The sequence below is a fragment of the Coenobita brevimanus genome, chromosome 104, assembly GCF_032717465.1.
Source record: "Coenobita brevimanus isolate Jiangsu-jjx chromosome 104, ASM3271746v2, whole genome shotgun sequence".
Classification (NCBI taxonomy): domain Eukaryota; kingdom Metazoa; phylum Arthropoda; class Malacostraca; order Decapoda; family Coenobitidae; genus Coenobita; species Coenobita brevimanus.
In genome coordinates, this window is record NC_137057.1 from 48436913 (window position 1) to 48458700 (window position 21788).

General features: G+C 40.1%; 1 protein-coding gene across 1 annotated transcript in view; it reads left to right on the plus strand.

Annotated features, from left to right (window-relative positions):
- LOC145416107 (uncharacterized) overlaps positions 1-21788 on the plus strand; it is a 207466-nt gene that overhangs the window by 94891 nt on the left and 90787 nt on the right. The window contains 5 exon segments of the mRNA XM_080285199.1: positions 5571-5769; positions 11309-12577; positions 13258-13290; positions 18613-19219; positions 20159-20252. Of these exon segments, the coding sequence (XP_080141325.1) occupies positions 5571-5769; positions 11309-12577; positions 13258-13290; positions 18613-19219; positions 20159-20252 (2202 nt within the window).

The following is a 21788-nucleotide window of genomic DNA, read 5'->3' on the forward strand; positions in this document are numbered from 1 at the left end:
CACCGGCGTAAAAAGTTTCAGTAATAGGCTATTTTTTTTTTTTTTTTGAAACCGCAATGAAGATTATAAACATTTTCAGGCTTCCAAATTTCTGATTGGACTGTTTATTTTTGCAAAGTTTGAATTTGACCCGATCTGTGTCTCGCATATCACACTGACGCAAAAGGTTCCAGTAATTTTTTTTTTTTTTTTTTGAAACCGCGAGATGAAGATTGTAAACATTTCCAGGCTTCCAAAATTCTGATTGGACTGTTTATTTTTGCAAAGTTTGAATCAATTTTCAGAGCTGCAGCTAAACTCTGAATTTTTCCTGAAACCGTGAGATACAGATAAATAAAATCAGGTTTGCAAAATCGACCAGGAATGTTGATTTTATTTTCTTGTGACAACGAGAATATTTGTCTTTTGAAAACATAGGAAGTTTTTATTCCATTAGACCTCAAAAGGGGATACTTAACTCTATCGAAACCATAACACTTCTTTTACTGAGACCACAAGAGGAAGTTTTTAATTTACTAAAATCATAGGAAAAGTTACTAGTTTATTCTCGGACCTAAAAAAATTACGAGGAAAAACATTTAGGCTTAAAATTCTGACTCAAAGAATCGAGAGAAATGATCAGCCCTAAATCTGACACCCGTATATGGGAAAGGAAGTTTTTTCAGGTTTTTAACAGTTTCAAAAAAATGCGGATATTCTCAGCATCCTATCAAACTTTGAAAACTGCGAGACAAATATAAGTTCTTCAAAGCCGTTCGGGGATATTTTCGAAGTCAGTGTTAGAATTATTAGAATTTTGAGTTAGCTTTCAAATTAACAGAAGCGGAAGCCGTCACTTGTAGTCACTCATCATAAATTGAGTGAGAAGCAAATTTTCAAAGTGCTTTCAAATCTGCCAGACAAGAAGTGTAATTCTCGCCCCGCTAACAAATACTCCACACCGAGCAGAAATTTCCATGTTTTTGTTTTGAGACTAGAGAAGGCGAGAGTACTTATTAAACCTCCTGTTGAAATCTGGAAAGATAAAATACTATACGCCTTCTGTCAGACTGTGGGTGTGGTTAGATTTCTATAAGATATACGAGATTTAACCCTATTTCAGATTTATAAACGGAGTATGAAAATCCCCACATCGTCTTTGCTAGACTTGGGCGAAAAAGAAAAGATTAGTTTTTTAAATCTCGGCCTAGTTCAAACCACATTAAAGTTTTCAATAACTTCTCAGACATTCCCTCCCCCCCAAAAAAAAAAATAATAATAATAAAATCGTTTTTTCGGTCACTCAGAATCACAGGAAAACTTTTAAAAATCCTTACCAGACTTTCGAACAAAATTAATAAGGAAATGTTCTGCCTACAAAAACCAGAGGGGGAGTTCCACCATTCCGTCAGAGTTAAAAAAAAAAAAAAAATGCCTTCAGATTTACTCAAAAAAGAAGAAAAGAAATGATAAAAAAAAGAAAGAATTGGAGGTATGCAGTCTCTCTCTCATACTCAAGTGCCATTCAAGTGCCACTCAAGCTGCCACCCTCGCTGTCCTACACTCGAGTGACAGGGCAGAAGTGTATGCCAGCCAGTGTAAGTGTAGAAAAACAGGTGTGTAAGTATGTATGTATGTTTACGTATGTATGTATGTATGTTTATATATGTATGTATGTATGTTTATGTATGTATATGTTTCGTTTATATATGTATGTATGTTTGCCTGTATGTATGTGTGTATGTTTCTGTACGTATGTATGTATGTATGTGTTTGCTGGGGCCATGTCTACGTTAATGATGTGTAATATGTGCTTACATGTGCAAATATGTACACCGGGTGTGGTCTGTGTGCACAAGTGTAATAGTAAACACACACACACACACACACACACACACACACACACACACACACACACACACACACACACACACACACACACACACACACACACACACAGATAAACAGACAGACAAATAGATAGACAGATAGACACTAATAACTCCCAAAACACCACAACATAACAAAGAATGGATATAATAACTGATTTTTATTTTTTATTTTTAAACCAAAGTGGAATTCCATTATATTTCAAACTCTGGCCATTAAAGGACTCACTTTTATCACTTAACTTCAGCAATAATGGATTACAGGTGTGCGATCCTTTGGCCTCTGAGCGATGAGATATGAAACACTGTGCTTTAAGAATTACAGGCGACAGAAACAGGAACGGGAGAAGAGAAAGGGTGAGAGACAGTCATATATCAAAGAAGACAAGATTATTTAGGTAGACAGAACGATAGATAGACAGACAGACAGATAGATAGATACAGAGCTAGAATAATCAACAAACACAGAGACAGACAGACAGATACACTGATTTTAGACAGATAAAGCTAGTATAATTACAAGACAAAGAGACAGACAGACAAATAGGTAGACAGATAGACAGACAGACACAGAGCTAGACTAATCAACAGACACAGAGACAGACAGATAGACAGACTGATTTTAGACAGACAGAGAAAGCTAGAATAATTACAAGACGCAGAGACAGACAGGCATACAGGCGGACAGACATAAATAGTAGGTAGATAGACAGATGGATAAAGAAAGACCCAGAAAAGACAGATAGCCAATGGGAAAGCGAGAGAGAGAGAGAGAGAGAGAGAGAGAGAGAGAGAGAGAGAGAGAGAGAGAAACGTGAGGTGAAATCAAATGATCATTGTTAAGAGTGAAGTCTTGAAGTGCAGGAGGAGGAGGAGGAGGAGGAGGAGGAGAAGGAGAAGGAAGAGGAGGAAGAGGAAGAGGAGGAGGAGGAGGAAGAGGAGGAAGTGGAGGAGGAAGAGGAAGATGATGATGATGAATATGTTGATGATGAAGGGGAAAGAAGTTGAACAGAACTGAAAGAAAGAGGTAAAAGGAAGAGAAGGAAGAAAAAGAGGAAGAAGTGTATGGAGGAAGAGAAGGAGAAGAGGAGGAAGATGAGGAGAGGAGGAGGAAGAGGAAAGAGATTGAATGAAAGAAAGAGGAGGGAGGAATTTGTTCTGTATGTGAGACTGGTAGATCTGGTAGTGATTGCGGTGTATGTGATTGGTGATGTTTGTGATTTCGCTGGGTACGATCAAGGCTTGTCGTTTCTCTGGTGGATGTTATTATGGAGAAAATTCTGTGGGGTGTATGTGATAAAAGAAAAAAAACGCTGAGGAATATGGGATAGAGATTCCTGTGGAGTATGTGATTGGCGGCATCTGTTTGTGTTTGTAGCGTATGTGATAAAGACGCTGGCAGAGTATGTAACTGGTGTACTGTATGTGTAATGTTATTGTTGGTGGTGGATGTGATAGAGGAGCATTTAGAGCACATAACTGGCGTCGTCTGAAGGGTTATTGTCTGTGGTGGATGTGACAGAGGGGCATTTAGAGCACATAACTGGCGTCGTCTGCAGTGTTATTGTCTGTGATGGATGTGACAGAGGAGCATTTACAGCACATAACTGGTGTCGTCTGCAGTGTTATTGTCCGTGGTGGATGTGATCGATGTCTGCGGTGGGTGTGATCGAAATATAGCATGATATGGGTGACGTGGCGTGACAAGGACCCTTCTACCCGCTGTGTTTCGCTCAAGGGAGTACATGCGAGGGACGGACCATGAAAATATATGGGAAAAGAACAGGAAAATGAGAGAATAGGGAGGGATTTTGGAGGATAATAACAACAGCAAAAGCAAATAACAATGAAAAAAAAAAAAACTCTACCACTACTACTACTGCTACTACTACTACCACTACTACTACTACTACTATTACTACTACTACTACCACATGGAAACTGTCTAACCTTTTCATACCATAAAGTCTCTCCGAAAACATTGTATGGAGGGAACACAATTTTTTTTTATTATTCATTTTTCTTCTTGCCTTCATGCGATTTTAGGCTCAGGAAGGATTTTTGAAACTGGGGGGGGGGGGTTATATATAGACCTGTATTCTCGCCGTTAAGGAAGTTCCCTAGCACCTCTTCCTTAGCGATTTATTTTTGGATATGGCTGGTTGACATGCTTTTGTACGTTGTTTATGCACAGTATGGCGATGTCTGAAGGATATATATAACACAGAATAGAACAGTGAGGTGTAATAAACAGAAAAAATCGCTCAGGAAAAGGTGTTAGGGAGCTTCCTTAACCGACGAGAATAAGGACCACAGTCTTCATTAACCCAACGAGAGATTTTCCTAAGTTGTAAAAATATTCTGAAGGTAAAAAAAAAAAAAAGTAATAAAAAAAGACGCCATCGTTCTAATGGGGTTAAAATCGCATACCGGGACCTTGAATCGCGTCGTATCATGCATCACCCAGACGATATCGAGTTGCGATTGATGTGAGTTGCAATTGATGGCGCTGCAACAAAGGCATGGTTTACTACTTTAGGTCCTTCGATTGGCGAGTCTTGGTGGTACAGGGAAGTGGACAATATTAACCCTGACTGTTTTCGTGGTATCAGAATCAATCACGTTTAAAACAGATAAATCTTGCGTGAAAACAGCCTTAATATCAAGTACCTGCTGAATAATGCTATGCTTAGATTTTGCCATATACAAGGAAAATAAAAAGTAATCTCTCAAGTACTGTGAAAAGATGAACGGTCTTCGATATTATACTTTCCTTATTTACAGTACAGCAAAAGGGAAGCATAACAACGCTCAGCCAGTACTTAATTACATATGTCAAGGTTATTCTCACACGATATTTTTCTGAAATTATTAAAATCATCAATGTCGATATTTTCAACTTGTACCACGAGACTCACAAATGGCCAATCTGCGAACCTGGGAAAGAGTTTTTTTTTTTTTTCTTTCATTGTATTCTTATCATTTCCTGACAGTTTCTTCGGTTATATACAGTCTTAATAAACACCTTCAGTACAAAAGCTGGATCCTATGTTGAATAAAATCGTGTGGCAGCATTAAGAGTAACCTAAAGAGAACGTCACCTGTATTGAGAGGGTTACGGGAAAAAATTAGGACGGGAAATATGATCCAAACACAGCAAAAGTAAGATGAAAAAGAAATCCTTGGACTCAGCGGGTTAATGGCGACCAATTGTTTACTTTGAAGTCTTGATATGACTGATGTGAGGGCAATTTAGTGTGAGTGGCTATCAAATGTAAATCTGAGTTCTCGACTGAAGCACAGCGGACAGCAAGGGTGGCAGCTAAAACGTAAATTATTGGTAAATTTATGTATATAACAAAAGCAGTGGAATTCGACAGTGGCAGCTATTATGTATCCCCCACTCTAAAATAATAATAATAATAATAATAATAATAATAATAATAATAATAACAATAATAATAATAATAAAAGGCAAGTAGCTAAAGTATGTGGTAGATGAAACACACATCACAGGCAATGTAACAATCTACCACAGGGGATAAAATAAAAGCAGTGGCAACGAAAAGGGAAATCTAAGGCACGTGTGTTCGAAGTAGCGGTTGGTACATGATTCACAAAGCAAAGACAACTCAAACACCTGATGTACTATCCCCACCATCGTGTAACTTGTCTAATAACCCCACCCCCTTCCTGAATTAGTGGCCTTCTACACTCCGGGTGGTGGGTGAGGGGAGGGGGCGGGGCTTAAGAGACAACTTGCCTGGGGAGGAGTATAGCAGCAGATGTCAACAGTGGAAACCAAACGGGGATAAAACTGACACAATTAAGGCGAACCAGACCGGGTTACCAGGCCGCCAGACGAGGAGGAAGGTAGTTGAGCTCGTTAATGCCTCGGCGGGTAAGGAGTCCCAGATTTTAAGACAGACGGACAGGACTACTTCTCGCGTCCGCAGCTGAACCAAGGTCACATATATACATTATCTCCAGTATCATTTTTTTATTATTATTAACACCGTTTTCAATTTTATATATATACATATACTTTTTTCGTTTATTTTTTCACTTGTCCGGACTACTAACCCCTTCAGTACCAGGACGAGTTACTTTTGTTTCATCCGTGCTGTCTCCGGATGATTCTATTCAGCTTAGGAGAGACTTTTCGAACTGGAGGGGTTAGGTAGAGCCTTTATTAACCCATTCACGACGAAGGGTCTCTCCTAAGCTGAATAAAATCGTCTGGAGATGGCAGGAAAATGCTAAACAAAGATGCGTCATGGTACGGAAGCGGGTGAGCATGGATGTGGCATGCACGAACAGGATAGCGTTCGAAGGCAACTCTCTCTCGCACCTCTAACAAAGGTAGGTGCGCTGCTCGGCCACTCAGTTTATTATTATCTTATTCATCTCTCCTCGGTGTATCGTACAAAGTCTTCAAAATTGACTGACTGGGTGGCACTGGGGTGTAAAGAATCCTAGCATGCCATCAGACAATTGATATTTTACATATATTTATATATATATACACACATCTATATATATTTTTTCCCATTTACCTAGCTTTCATGGGCTATTAAAGCACCTGCTCTGCGTAGTATATATTTTTTAATACTATACATATGTTAACATTAGATTATCTGTCGGTAGAGTAGATAACAGCAGGTTAACAGCCATTTGTATTTAAACTTACAACCTGAAGACTCCATGATATTGCTTAGCACCTTCCAAATCAAAGGCACTTTTTTTGTCAAACCTATTATTACGAGTAGATAAAACCCCGTAAACTTCTCCCTCCCTCTCCTTCTTCCTTCCTTCCTTCCTTCTCCTGCTTTTCCTCCTTCCTTCGTTCCTCCCTCCACTTGCTTGTTAATTCCTTGTCTCTAAGTGGAAATTGTTTTATCTGTCCTCATGTTTTGATATCCGTAGTTAGAGCGCCAGTTATTAAAAACAAATATGCTTCTGGTTTCGAACGTGTGTGTGCGCAACGAATCCAACAACTTGATGAACCTTTGAATCTTTGAAACCAGAAGGATATACGTGTAAAATAAAAAGTGTAAATAATAGTGTTCAGTACAGTTGCAGACACTTATATCATTCCACAATGCCAACAACACTGTAACTCTTGCACAATATTATTAAAAACTCATTGGGTTCTGAAGCTGCATTCAGTGGGTTTCGAATGGCACTGCTCACTGTTTCACTGTTTTTCGCAAGGAACTAGATCACTCTTTCTGTCCGCAACTGTACCTTAGTAAAAAATAAAATCACTGAACACGCTTTGCAAAATATCTAATGACTGTTTGTTAAAGTGAGGTTAGTAGAGAGTAAGTTAGGCGTCTGAAAGTGTAATTGTTCAGTTTACAGTTAGGGCTGAGTTTGCTTTATATAACAATCCATCTCGCTTTCAGTATTTTGAAATTTAGTACTAGGAAATTAGGTTCAGTCCGAAGTATGAATGAGCGTTTGAATAATTGTACTGTGAATGAATACACTTATAAATGTTAGCTAAATTTGTATTTTGAGGTGAATAATGGTTTAGGGGACATGTATGCAAACTCTCTGTATGAATCAAGAGGCTAGACAACGTAGGGATGAAATTTGTAAATAAGGATAGAAAACCAAATATAGGATTATGAGCGACAATAGGAAAAGAAACAGTGAATGACTCAGGATACCTGAATAATGTATGACCTTAGACACGGGCTTTAAAAATAGGTATAAGAAATGTAAAGCTAAAGTAACATAGAAAAATATAAGGAAAAAAAAAGATGTATTAACAGGATATACAAAACTATAAGGACAGACAAAGGTGAATGTAAATGAATCAGGATGAGCTAATGAGTAGTGTAGGGATGGCAACAAAATAAACATGTAAGAATTTAAAAAAAATATATATACAGAGAGTGATTATAAATAATGAGGAAAGAGCTTAAAATAATGAAAACATGAAAATACTCAGCATATCAGAACTCCAGAATAATTCCATGTTAAAAAAAAAAAAAATGTAAAAATAAACTTGACAAATTTAGGACCAAAAAACACAAAATCATGCGAAAATAAAATAAGTTAAGGAATGACGCCCCTGACAACTAAAGAAAAAAAAAGAAAGAAAGAAAGAAAGAAAAGAAAGAAAAATGAAAATACTGGTAAATGAAAAATACTTTGCACACTATAGAGTACACTACGAATGATCCTGCCTAATTTAATAATAATAATAATAATAATAATAACAGAAACAGGGTGGGCCATAAGTTGCAACCTCCTGTCTTGTGTGTTGCAGGGACCCTTTCTGCTGGTGTGAGGAGTAGAGACATTTTGGCGATTGACTCAAAACCTAACTAACTCAAAATCCTAATACACCAACGATACTATAAGCCACGAAAAGGCACATGAGAAACAGAAAAGGCAGACGCTGGTAATGCATAACGAGCCGTACACACATCACACGAGAATTGGGATGTGCAATGTATAGACCATCCCTCAGTACGGGATGGCAAGAAAGACTGATATCGCCATCGTGGTTAAGAAGGTAATGGGCAAAAAATTTAACCTCTGACCACCATCAATAATGTCTAAAATAATATGGTGGGGAGGAACGCCTTCGTGTGGTGGCACTGGCGTGATTGGGTGATTGCTCTGCCAGGTTATGAAAAACGTCTCTCATTTCCCCTCCCTATCCCTCAAAAGGAGAATGGTCGACTCTGGGATGAGGGTAACCAGCTAGCAGTCCTCCGGGTTCACGTTCAATATGATGCGGGGACAACAAAACAATAACAACAATTACTATTAGTACCACACATCCACCATCACAACTACTATTACTACTACTACTACCACCACCACCCTCACCACCACTACTACTACAGCACCACACATCCACCATCACAACTACTATTACTACTACCACAACTAGTACTACCACCACTCTCACCACCACCACCATCATTACTACTCCTACTACTCCTAATCTAAGTAAGCCTACGTAGGTGTAACTAAAATAAAAAAATAACATGGAACTAAAAGGGGTTAATTACGACAGCAGACAGCAATGGCAATCATGAGGCGATTAGGATGCAATCTCATCCAATCAGGCATGGAAAGGATTGAGTGGGTGAGGTGGAGAGGACGTGTGGATCGTGTGACGTGTGGAGATGTGACGTGATAGATGGAATGGGTGAAGATGTGACGTGATCGATGGAACGGGTGAAGATGTGACGTGATAGATGGGATGAGTGGAGAATGTGACCAGTGAAGATGTGACGTGGTGAATGGGATGGGTGAAGATGTGACACGATGGATGGGATGAGTGGAGAATGTGACGTTAAAGATATGACGTTGTGGATGGGATGGGTGGGGAATGTGACCAGTGACGATGTGATCTGATAGAAGGGTAGTGTGACGTGTAATGTGACGTGATGGAGGGATATGTGACGTGATGAAAGGATGGCGTGACGTGTGATGTGGAGAATGAATGTGACGGATGGATGTTGTCGTGTGGATGGGATGGCCTGAGAATGTGACGTATGGACGCAGAATTTAGATGTTATGGATGAGCAATGTGACGTGGATGCGCTGAAGAAACGATGTGACGGGTGGATGATGTGACAAAAACCGTGACGTGTGATGTGACGAGTGGATGTTACTATGTGATGGTTGGACAATGAGTGGATGTGATGGAAAACGTAAGAATGTGACATGAAGGCGTTCCTCTCAAGCCAATTTCACTCAGAGTACGATCCAATTCAGTTAGTTTTTCTCTTCACCATGATGACGGTATCTCAATCTACTCTTCCCTCCGCCGTGTGATTATGCCAGTAGGTGAACACTCTATGGCAAATCTTACATAAGCTTCTAACTCACTTGCAAACCATAACGCTGAGATTTGACCTTAACTCTGATGTGGAAATGATGACCAAATAAGCTTAAGCTGGCGTGGTTCTAAGCTGATACGATGAAGTAGTGACGTGAGTTGTTGCTGAGTAGTAGGGACGTAAAATCAGAAAAAAAAAAAAAAACTTGGACATGTTAAGAACACCATCATCATCATATTAACAGCAATTCCTACTAATAACAATTCCTGCTAATAACATACCTACAAATGCCCAATAATATTAATGGACTGGGCAGGATCTAGAAACAGAAAAATTAAGAAAAAAACCAATGTAATTATAGTCGCAGCAAAAATTGACCCACGCATCATTCATTCGGGCGTTTGAAATCAAGTGAACTAAATAAACACTACACACTAAACCATCCCCTGTTTTTCCAATACAAATTACTTGGAATGGATACAAAGCACATAATTTGCAGCGGGATACAGAGTTTTTGTTTATCTTTGTGGCAGATACAGCTACACCCTGAAGACACTAGATATACAGTGTACATAGTGTATATAAATGCATGAGTTTATAATAGTATGTCTGTGTGGCACCTCTCTAAATAATGCACTTGATACATACGATTGGGTCACACTGGTTATATCTTGTACAAGCTGATAAAAGATAAGAATTTAAAGATTTCCAGATGTCTTTCATAACTTCTGTGTACAATTTAAACGCAAGGCTGATAAAAGATACAAAAATGTGAATATTTTTTATCATTGTCTCTTGTAAACTTCGAAGACACTGTAAAATCGATGCTGATGAAAAAAGAAAACGGAAAAAAGAGAAAATTCAAGGTTTCCAAATGTCTTCAATAGTTTTCACTCTATAAAACCGATGCCGATAAAAGGCAAACAGTTTTCAAGGTTTGCGAATGTCCTTAATAACTTCTGTCGACATCGTAAAACCGAGGCAGACAAAGAGCAAGAAATTTAAAGGTTCAGATTGTCTTTATTACCCTAGGCAGATACATGGCGAAAATTTTCAAGGTTTGCTATGTTTTTATTAGTAACTCCTGAAGACACTGTAAGGTCGGTCGACGATGATAAACCACAATAGAGTCAGGGTTTCCATCTATTGTCTTTGGTAAATTTCGTGGAAACTGAACAATCGATGCCAAAAATTTCGACTCTGACAAACATGAACTAGTAAACGACTCCAAAGAAAGAACAACATCACCACATATTTCTACATCAGGAAAGACTGCAGTATCATGCCTCACAGCTAAGCAAGACTCGTATCCCAATGTCCTTACAAATCCTACCGAGTGTTCTGATATTTGTGTGCAATAGGAGCTCTGATTATAGTTACGAAAGAACCAAGAGATTGTTTGTTGGTGCTTAGGTAAAATAGTTATTAGTTTCAGTTCATAGGTGCAAGAATGATCAAGTGTGACAAGGTGTAACTACAGTAGTGGCAATAGGTCGCTAGTTGAAGATGAGTGCCAGAGACGCCTAGACACAAGAAGAACGTAGTCATAGTGTTTGAAGTAGCTGCCAGACTGAAGTGTGTGTGGAAGCAGAAGGCAAGTGACACAGGATGACGCTGGTGGCTTCACAGGAGCGGCCATGGGTCTCTCTCCCATACCTGGCGGCCTGGACGTGCGGCGGGGTCAGCTGAGGTCACAACATTCACTGGAGGGTCACTTACACAGCACCGGCCTAATGAGAGGAACGGCGGATGGTCAGGACACTCGCGGCCCTACCACCATGGGAGGGCCAAGCAGTGCCACTCCAGGGGTGCCTGTGACATCCAGCAGTCGTGTTCCTGTTGGGGGTGTCAAACTACCTGGTATGGGCGAGTTACAGACAGCCAATCAACTTCCAGGTCAGCAAGGAGCCCAGACCATCCTACACAGCAACCAGCAGCAGCAGCAAATGGGACCACAAGCTCAGAACGTGCAGCAGCAGCACCAGGATGGGACAATGGTGAGCACAGCAGGGATAGGTGTCGTTAGTGGGATGACGGGAGCTGGCACGACCCACACAACCACCACGAGCCAGCACGACCCCATGTCCAGACTACACGGCCCGGCCACCTCGCAGCCCAGCACCATCGACTCTCAGATGAACAGCCACAACGCCATGATGAACCAGACTGGGACCCAGATGAACCAGATGCATGACCCCAACATGCAGAACCAAATGCAGCAGCAGAACCAATACATGAACCACCAGATGGGACCACAGCAGGGACCAGGGAACGTACAGATGAACACAGGCATGCACCACGAAGGAGACATGAATGCTTATCAGAACAAGATGCAGCAGGGGAACCAAATGCCCGGGCAGATGGGGATGGATATGCAGAACACTCAGAACACTATGGGCAATCAGATGGGCAGCCAGATGGCCAGTCAGATGCAGAACCAGATGACGAACCAAATGGGCAACCAAATGACGAACCAAATGCAAAACCAGATGTCCAACCAAATGGGCAACCAAATGGGTACCCAGATGCAAAACCAAATGGGCAACCAGATGCAGAACCAAATGGGCAACCAGATGCAGAACCAAATGGGCAACCAAATGATGAACCAAATGGGCAACCACATTCAGACTGGGATGCAAGCACAAACGAATCCCAGCATCACTACCTCCATTGCCTCGAGGTTCACTAATCAGATGAACCATGTGGGCCAAATGAACCAAATGAATCAGATGCAGAATACGATGATGGGAGCCGGGAAGGACATGAAGGGATTAGGCAGCATCCTAAACACGCCTCTCAGCAAACAGCAACAGCAGCCACAACAGCAGGCCACATCAACGGCATCTTCGGCACTCAGTGGACTCTCAAGCCTCTTCGGCCTACAAAAGAATCGCCCAGGTAAAGTAAACAACGGTGTCTCTTCTCTTTATCACAACTGCCTTAAATTTGCTTTTCAGTTTCAAGGTAGCAATTTACCCTGAATGCCATGAAAGCCTACTTAGTAGTGGCTCATTTTTCGAAGCTTCGTTTGCAGTTTTTGCTATAATTCGAGTCTTCATTTACAACTCTAACCTAACAACATTACAACTCTGACTCTCATTCGAAGCTTCACTTAAACTCTGACTCTTACTCAGTGCTTCACTTAAATTGACTCTTATTTGAAGCTTCTCTTAACTCTTACTTATTAGAGGCTTCACTTACATTTTGAATATTTTTGAATCATTCTATGAAGTTCCTCAAAGAGTTTTCTGAAAAACATTACAACAGTTAAATGAATTACATAAATTGAAGAACAGCTTTTGAGTTCATGAAATGATATACAACACTGATGACTTTGAAAGGTTTTGTGCGTGTCAATCTCTAAGGCACGAAACCAAGAACAATAATTCTATTAAAGATGGAGGAATAATTGTCTTAAAATTATCAAATAATGAGGATCAAACAAAACATAAAAGATCATAGGTGTAAATTTTAAAAGAATAATTTTTTGTCAATTTTTTTCTTTGCTAAGTTTTGAAGAAATTGCCAAGTTAACACATTTTTCATCCCTCCCTCCCTCCCCCCTCTCCATACATCAGCTGGAGGAATCATAGGGGATCTGTTTAAAGGAAGTAAGGATTTCAAGCCTATAATTATTATCATATTATCTTGCGCTAGTCGACTTAGTTTATTTAGAATGAACGTTTCTTGTTCTGAATAATTTAATGCATTTTTTAACCGCAAGTTTTAGTTTGGTGTATAGATTATTTCGAGATTATCATACAATAGAGTTTGCTGGAACCTTGTATATTCAGGTTTACAATTATAATTCGTTTTGTAGAACACCTTGCTTCCTGGAATGAGCTGAGCGGATACTAATGGTGGATCATGAATGGCGTCTGTTGGATTCTCTGGCCCCGCTCACTGGCAAATTTGATTGTTTTGCTTATGCCTCTTCAACACCTGGTGGAATTTCTTGTTTATTTATTTATTTTGTTTGGCATATCTCTTGTCTTCTTTTCATCTGCACTATACGTCTCACTTTTCCTCCCCAGTCCGCTCACTTTTCCCCCTTGCACAGTTTTTGCTCCTGTTTTTTTGGTTTTGAAGTGATTTTTCCCTCCCCTTCCTGTTTCTTCCAAGCCTCGCCACAGTTCTAAAAATAAAGACATTGTTTTAAACTTTAATATGATGCACCACCTACCTTCCCCAATCGACCTGCCACTGGATATTAATACTTTAGGCATTATTTAGACATTGCAGGGCATTCCCCAAATTTAACATTAGAGAAGTCCCCAAATTACAGTTTATCTGAGCTTCCCTGCAGAAAATTTGAGTTACTACCTTATATCAGTTACAAAATGCTTTTAACAAATTTCAAATAATTCCAGACTTATAAAACCGTAATACAATCCTTAAAAGGGAACCCATTCAGCAACACTACGGTTGGGAATTTAAATGTCTGGCGAGATAATCAACCCTCAATTGATATCAACTGTACTTTGGGATTAAAAACTTCACAGCTAAAGGGATGAAGCTAAGATTTTTTTTCTATGCACTGCTTCTAAAACATTAAAATTTGCTATAAAAAAGAACACGAAAATATAATTAAACTTTTGTAACAATGTTGTTTTTTGCGTGCATGAGAGCAATGTCCACAGAAATCGCCTGAGAAATGCTTGAAGGTTGCTTTGGTCAGGAGGCTTGCCTTGGGGCAAGCTGGGTGCTGCCACATTTCACAATTTTTAAACTATGTCTGCGACTGTTACGGCATTTTTCATGATGGATGCTGCATCTTCAGAATCTCTTAATATCTTTTTCTCCAACTAATCTGTCCTGTATTGTGCTGCCCTGGTCAAGGCATACAACAAACACAAATGGCTTTTTTTGTCCAATCTAAGGCAAATTTTGGGGGACTGAAGAGAAAAAACAGAAGCAAGTAACTACGGTATTTTTTTTCTTCTGTCTTCTGCCCAGCCTCCCAAAAATCTTAACAAGGATGTGAAAAGCCAGTTTGGATTTATTGAATGTCCTTGACTCTCTCTCTCTCTCGTTCTACTCTTCTTGCATCTCACTTACTGCCTTCCGTCTGCTTCTCTACGGTGGTTATCAGTTAGGTCTGTGTAGGTACTTGCTTGGAAGACACCCCAGGGAAATGAAGATATAATTGTAATACTGATCTTTTGGAAATGATAAACCACAGTTGTTATCAATGACCTGCGTGAAAATCTGACACACAGTTCACCTGGCAATGACAATACGATAAAACACTTCTTAAATTTAAAGATTATTGATTTAAGGGAAACAGATAATGAAATATAATTATTACTGCATACCTGTTTTCATAGTGATAATTAGTTGACACTGAAAGGTAATGATGATAAACCAGATTATCACAGTTTATTTACTCTGAAGGAAGTTGACTTATCAAAATATTTTAAACTGTTGACATAAAAGCCACATTTGGCTGACACATCGAACAGAATTGGCGATAGCTATATTTATCATCACATCTGGTTAAATGTTTCAGTAATTAACAGGGTACAATGATTAATACTGTTGATCATTATTTGTTATCTAATTATAGGGAACTGACGATAAACCACATTAATTATCCCATGTTTAAACAAATGCAATGAACAACATACCATAAAAAACTAATTATAATTTACAATCATCGTAACATGTTTATGCAAAAAATATAAGAGGAAGCGATGATACCCTGCATTTACCATCAAACAGGTTTACATATATGACAATGACCTAATTAACCCCTGATAATTAAGGGCAATAATATAACGTTTCTATGGTAAGGAAAGGGATATATGGTTGGATAAATCTGCCACAGTATAATAAACTAAATAAGACTAGTGTAGTGTATGGCAGTCTGTAAAGCTGTCAACTCTTGCAAATACACTAATTCATTCTCCACAACAGATTCAGTGCACTTTGCGAACCCAGAGCTAACAGAGAGATACTGTACTAACACACACTTTACAACATTATTTTCACTTGTCAAGCTGTTGTTAATTAAACCTTGTAATTCAGGTGCAGTCATGTTTATTTATTTATTACAATTTTTTAGAGTTTGAATTACTAACTGCAGAGATACCTGAGCAAGTCTGAACAAGTTATTTAATTTGAAGAATCGACAAAATTATATAGATTTAGTGATATCATAGTTGGTAATTCAAATGACTGATGGGAAAATGGGACCTTTAATGACGCCAGTCGAGGCTTGATTGCTTCACAATGATGGCGTCTTTTACAGATTTACTCTTGCAATCTCTAAACGATTCTTTTTTTTTTTTAACTTATGGTATATGAAGCCAATGACATATGAGCTGAATGCACTGATAACTTCATCATACTTGGACCCTAGAACAGCAGTGACATAGAGGGAAAAAAAAGGCACATGAAAATAGCATCAACTTCATAAATAAACTACAATAATATTCTTTTTTATAATGAACTCTAAAAAAATTTGATGGTAGGGGTCATACACTGAAAGGTACTTACTGTATTTTATTTCAGTGTGATATGCAGAATTAAAATAATTAAATCACTCTGATGCATGTGATATAATAAGATATACTGAAGTGTCAAAACAATATGTCTGGTTGATAAGTCACTTCTGTTTTAAGGACTTTATAACATAACGTCTCACCGAGGATTTCAAACTATCAGCACCCACAATCTTACATCCTAGCCAGGTCCTGAATTCACAAAGTTGCAATCATTCCCCCGCCCCCTTTTTTCAATTAATAATAAGAAAATGAATGGGCAGGAACTGTCCACGTCCCTGTTCATTCTTTAAGAACCAGTCCTGGTAATGAAGGACAGCTGATCATGTCTCTGAGTACAGGTGCAGATCACTTTGCCTACACAAACGATTAGGCATCATAGGAAGACTTGTACGGGTTATTTTAGAGAACTTAGGCCACTTTTTAAATCCTTTCAGTGCCGAGCCCTTTGTGAAAATTTGTGAACCTTACACTTGCGCTGTCATGGATTTTTCAGTCGTCCAGTTTGACATTCTTGGAGCTCAGCTGTTGGCCTGAGTCAGGTACACCTGGAACTGACACACTCCACAGTCCACACACGTGGATTATTACAGTTCATCAAGTTAGCAGGGATTTCCCAGAGCAGTGGACCAGAAATAACGGAGTATGTGTAGCAGATAACATCACAGACATTCCATTCAGTAGGAGTTTTCGGATTTTAGAGTGATGCATTCAGTTATAGTATCCATTCAGCCACAAACCTAACTTGGGGGGGGATGGGCTCTACCCCTCAGACACCCCCAATGATTATAATGCAACACACACCTTGCACGGTGTCATGGCTGCAGACGACTAAGGGAGGGTGAGGTGGGTGGTGTCTGTGACGTAATCATGGACACTCTGCCCATTAAGCATGCACGGGTGTCATTTGCTACACATCTGCTTTGGGTAACTTCTGCTCCACGACACAGGGTGGAAATTTATCGTGACTTTTTTCCACATACTTGTGATTCTTGAGGAAGGGTGTGGCATAAGAGATAAATGAACAGGTGTGTATACTTATGAAATTATTTCCGCATTACCAAAATGTCAGAAAAGTAAATTACAATGCTACACTTCCTGGAAGCACAACACCAATCGATGCTAATGGCAGTCTGAGACCACTGCATCGATCAGTGTCGCTGGCAATGAAAGGGTTAAAAACATCAAGGGTATCACTTCATTCTTGTCCACAGGCAGAAAGTTATGGATGAATTAATTATTTATATTTCAATAAATAGTTTAACTAGTCTATATGAATTTTCTAGTGTTCTTTACAGGTTAAACAGATTTGTTTTGATAGGGGTGCATGCGTTCCTGGGGTCTGTGTGCTTATATCTCACAAGCTGACACTAAATTCTAAATGCAAAGGAAAAAAAAATCTCGCCTGAAGCCAGAATATATAAGTGTACATACATATGTAACATGGCGTATGATGATGTATTTGTAAAAAGGCATATTGTGCATGTCTGAATGATCTTTACAATTCCAGACGGTGTGTTTTGAAGTGGTTTTCCTTCATTGGCGAGATTCACAAACGAGCCGATGATCAGCTCCCTGTTGTGATTCAAGGAGGGTGCCAGTTCTTCCTGTGTCTCTTGTCATTCGTTCAAAAAATAAATCTAAGTTATGAGACGATTACAAAGAGTTGTTTTGTACTTTTCCAGGAAGTGCAAAGAAAGGAGGATGCAGAAATCTGTTCACCTTCATCCTGCAAAATCAGATCTTAGTTAACAGTGGAAGGTTACCGTACACTATTTCATCTTTCTGCAGGAAGTACAGGGAAAGGGGAAAGCAGATACTTCCACTGCTTTCTGCTCTTCCTAGAAAACCAAACGCTGAATTACTAGAGGCAGCAGATCATATGTTTCCCTGTGAATCCGGCCACAGCTGTCTTGATGGGCTAAGAATGCAAGCCTTTAGATCATCACGGTCATTCCATCTGCACACTTAGACTAGGAAGCACAGCAAACTCACTAACCCTTTTTCCCTTTAGCATTACAAAGGGTAGAGATAGTTTGTAACAGGTGCAGTTTATAGTAATATTTTGTAACGAAGGTGCAGTTTATAGTAATATTTTGTTACAGAGGTGCAGTTTATAGTAATATTTTGTAACAGAGGTGCAGCGTAATATTTGATAAGGAGTGTGTAGGCTAGTTCCGATATTATGATAGTAGTTTGCATAGTACAGTTATCTTTTAAATTTCTTAGGAGTCGATTTGCTAAAGCCTTGATGAATTATGAAGTGAAATTTTAATCTATTAGGAGTCGAGTTGTATAAGCTTTATAACGTAGAGGATAGAGTAGCTTGGTATAATTTAAAATGATATAGTTAAAGACACTGGGGATCTGATGAGAAATTTTAACCTATGCAGGGTTGTCCTTGTCACTAACCAGTCCCGTATTGCTCAGAAGGAGATGGAACGACTCAGCAGCAACAGCACCTTCAGCAGCAAGGCTTCCAGCAGCAGCAGCCTCAACAAACATATCAACAGAACCTTCAACAACAGAACCTACAACAGCAACAGAATCTACAGCAGCAAACTCTCCAACAACAGAGCTTCCAACAGCAAAACCTCCAGCAACAGCAGCAGCCACAGACCTTGCAGCAACAGCAACTACAGCAACAGCAGCTACAGCAACAGCAAAACCTCCAGCAACAGCAGAACTTCCAGCAGCAACAGAACCTCCAACAACAAGCCAATCTACAACAGCAAGCCAATCTTCAACAGCAGGCAAATCTCCAACAACAGACGCTCCAGCAACAACAGGCCAACCTCCAGCAGCAGCAGAACCTCCAGCAGCAACAACAGAACCTCCAGAACCTCCAACAACAACAGCAGCTCCAACAACAGCAGCAGAAGTTGGGTATCCTATCTGGTCTGAAGGGGGACCAGTTTACGTCAGCGTACACGGGGATCTCACCGCCCGCGCAACCCACCCGAGAGGACATCTATGGGCACCAGCATCCTAGCCTCCCAGATGGACTTGTTCAGGGGCCTGGAGGACTCATGCATAGGTTAGTTTATTGTGTGTGCATAGGCCTGATAGTCCACTGAGGTCATTGCCACGCACACTGTCATCGCTTGGGCACTAATACGTGATAGTTTATTCCCAGATGCCCAGCGGTTCTTCACGCCACACTCCCTCACATGTTATCACTTGGGCACCAATACCCACCATCCATACTGCATAAATGGTAGGACTGGCTCATTCAGGACTGGTGTGGTGGTATTACAGGTGGAGTTTTTATGACATGTCGGTGGGTCTTTTGGTAGATCAGGAAAGTCTGTTTGGGCAAAGTTAAATAATCAAACTGCTCCATGCTCCAGTGTGAGATCGAACCCGCGTCCATTTAGAAAGCAGATCACTCCTCTTACCACTTGACCACCACCTCCTCCTAAATAAATAAATAATGCTAACAAAATCTCATTACTAATTGTTTTATGATTTATTTTTTTCACTGCTTCAATGGGGTGGGTGGGGATGGAAGCCTTGTGGTTCAGTGGGCTACGGCGCTTCTGGTGGATGTGCCCCGTACAGGATCCAAAGCCGAGGGTTGGTTGGGGTATATTGTTCACGTAATGGGTCTCTGTCTCTCTCCGTTTTATCTATGTAGCCTACCTATCCATCTATCAGTTTTTCTCTCTGTCTCTGTCTGTCTGTTTGTCTGTCTGTCTGTCTCTGTATTTATCTGTCTATGTACCTATCAATCTGTCAGTATCTCTCTCTCTCTCTCTCTCTCTCTCAGTATTTACCTATGTACCTATCAATCTATCAGTTTCTCTCTCTCTCTCTCTACGTACCTATTTACCTCTCTATTTGCCTGTCTGTCTACCTATCTGTCTATCTCCCTACACCTCCATCTCGCTCTCTCTTTCTCTCTCTACCTACCCACCAACCTATCTATCTATCTATCTATCTCTAATCCCAACTTTTCACCCCCCCCCCTCACCAGACCAGCGCCCCTCTCCCCGACCGAAATGCGAGGCAGCGTGATGGTGACCACATCAGGAATGGTTAAATCCCTCGACAGACCGCGCCAGACCTCGGTAAGTCCTGCATTCGGTCTCTGCCGCGCGCGTGTGTGTGTGAGTGTGTGTGTGTGTGTGTGTGTGTGTGTGTGTGACGCGGTGGGATGCGTGGGCCCTGTCTGGTCTCCCTTTCTGTCTCCTGAATTTCCTGTTGGTCCCGTTGTGGGCTTGGGATATATATATATATATATATATATATATATATATATTTATATATAGATATATTTTTTTTTGGGGGGGCCTATTTCTCGGTCCATATTTCTTATCTCCTTCTGGGGCTGGGATTTCTGGGGTCTTTCTCGGTCTGTATCTCTCTGGTCTCTACCGGTCTCTCTCTTTCAATGTCTCGTCAGCAGGGTGGGCATGTCTGGTCCCTGCCTCCGAGGTCTCGCTCATACACGTAAATTTACTGGTCTTCTCTGTAGGGGATCCTGTTCTGGTACCATTAGCCGTCTGTATCTCTCAGTGGTCTCTTGTGGTCAAATCTGTCTCTCATTTATCTATCTATCTATCTATCCATTCGTCTGTCTGTCTGTCTCTATCTATCTATTCGTCTGTCTGTCTGTCTGTCTCTATCTATCCATTCGTCTGTCTGTCTCTACCTACCTATCTATCTATCTATTCGTCTGTTTCTACCTACCTATCTATCTATCTATTCGTGTCTGTCTGTCTGTGTCTCTATCTATCTATTCGTCTGTCTGTCTCTCTATCTACCAATCTATCTATCTGTCTATTCGTCTGTCTGTCTGTCTGTCTCTACCTACCAATCTATCTATCTGTCTATTCGTCTGTCTGTCTGTCTGTCTCTACTTCCCTACCTATCTATCTATCTATCCATTCGTCTGTCTGTCTGTTTGTCTATCTATCTATCTATTCGTCTGTCTGTCTCTCAATTTTATAAAGAAGCTGATTATCTCAACGTCTCTCTCACCCATCCACATATTCGGTCTGTGAGTCCTATCTAAGTGATGCCCTAACACCTCCTCTCTAGCGATTCATCCTGCACACTACTCAATACCCTTTTTTCGCCCCTGATGTAAACAGTGTCGATTAAAAAAAAATATTGTATGATAGACAGGAACGTAAAGGTGTAATAAGGAGAATAAATCGCTTGAGAAAATGTGTTACGCTCCTATGGCCCTTAGAACACAGGTTATCTGGTTCTTGTTTTCATTATTTTCGTTCTCTGTTCTTCTGTTCTCTCTCTCTCTCTTTCTCTCTAAATGACTCTACCTCACTTCATAATTCTCTCTCTCTCTCCCTCACGCACGCTGTAAATATCAACTTTTAATATACACACCTGTAATATATGGAAATTAATAAAAAACAAATCGCTACAGGGACGATGTTAAGATATTCCATTTCAAAAATTTATCAATAATGGTCGTAGTGTAGGTGGGTTTGGAATTTGCTAACACCTTTTCCTTAGCGATTTATTTTGTGCATTACACCTGAGGAACTTATTGTGTTACTGATGGAATGTTGATAAGGATATAAACACACACACACACACACACACACACACACACACACTAAAGTACACACAAATAGAAA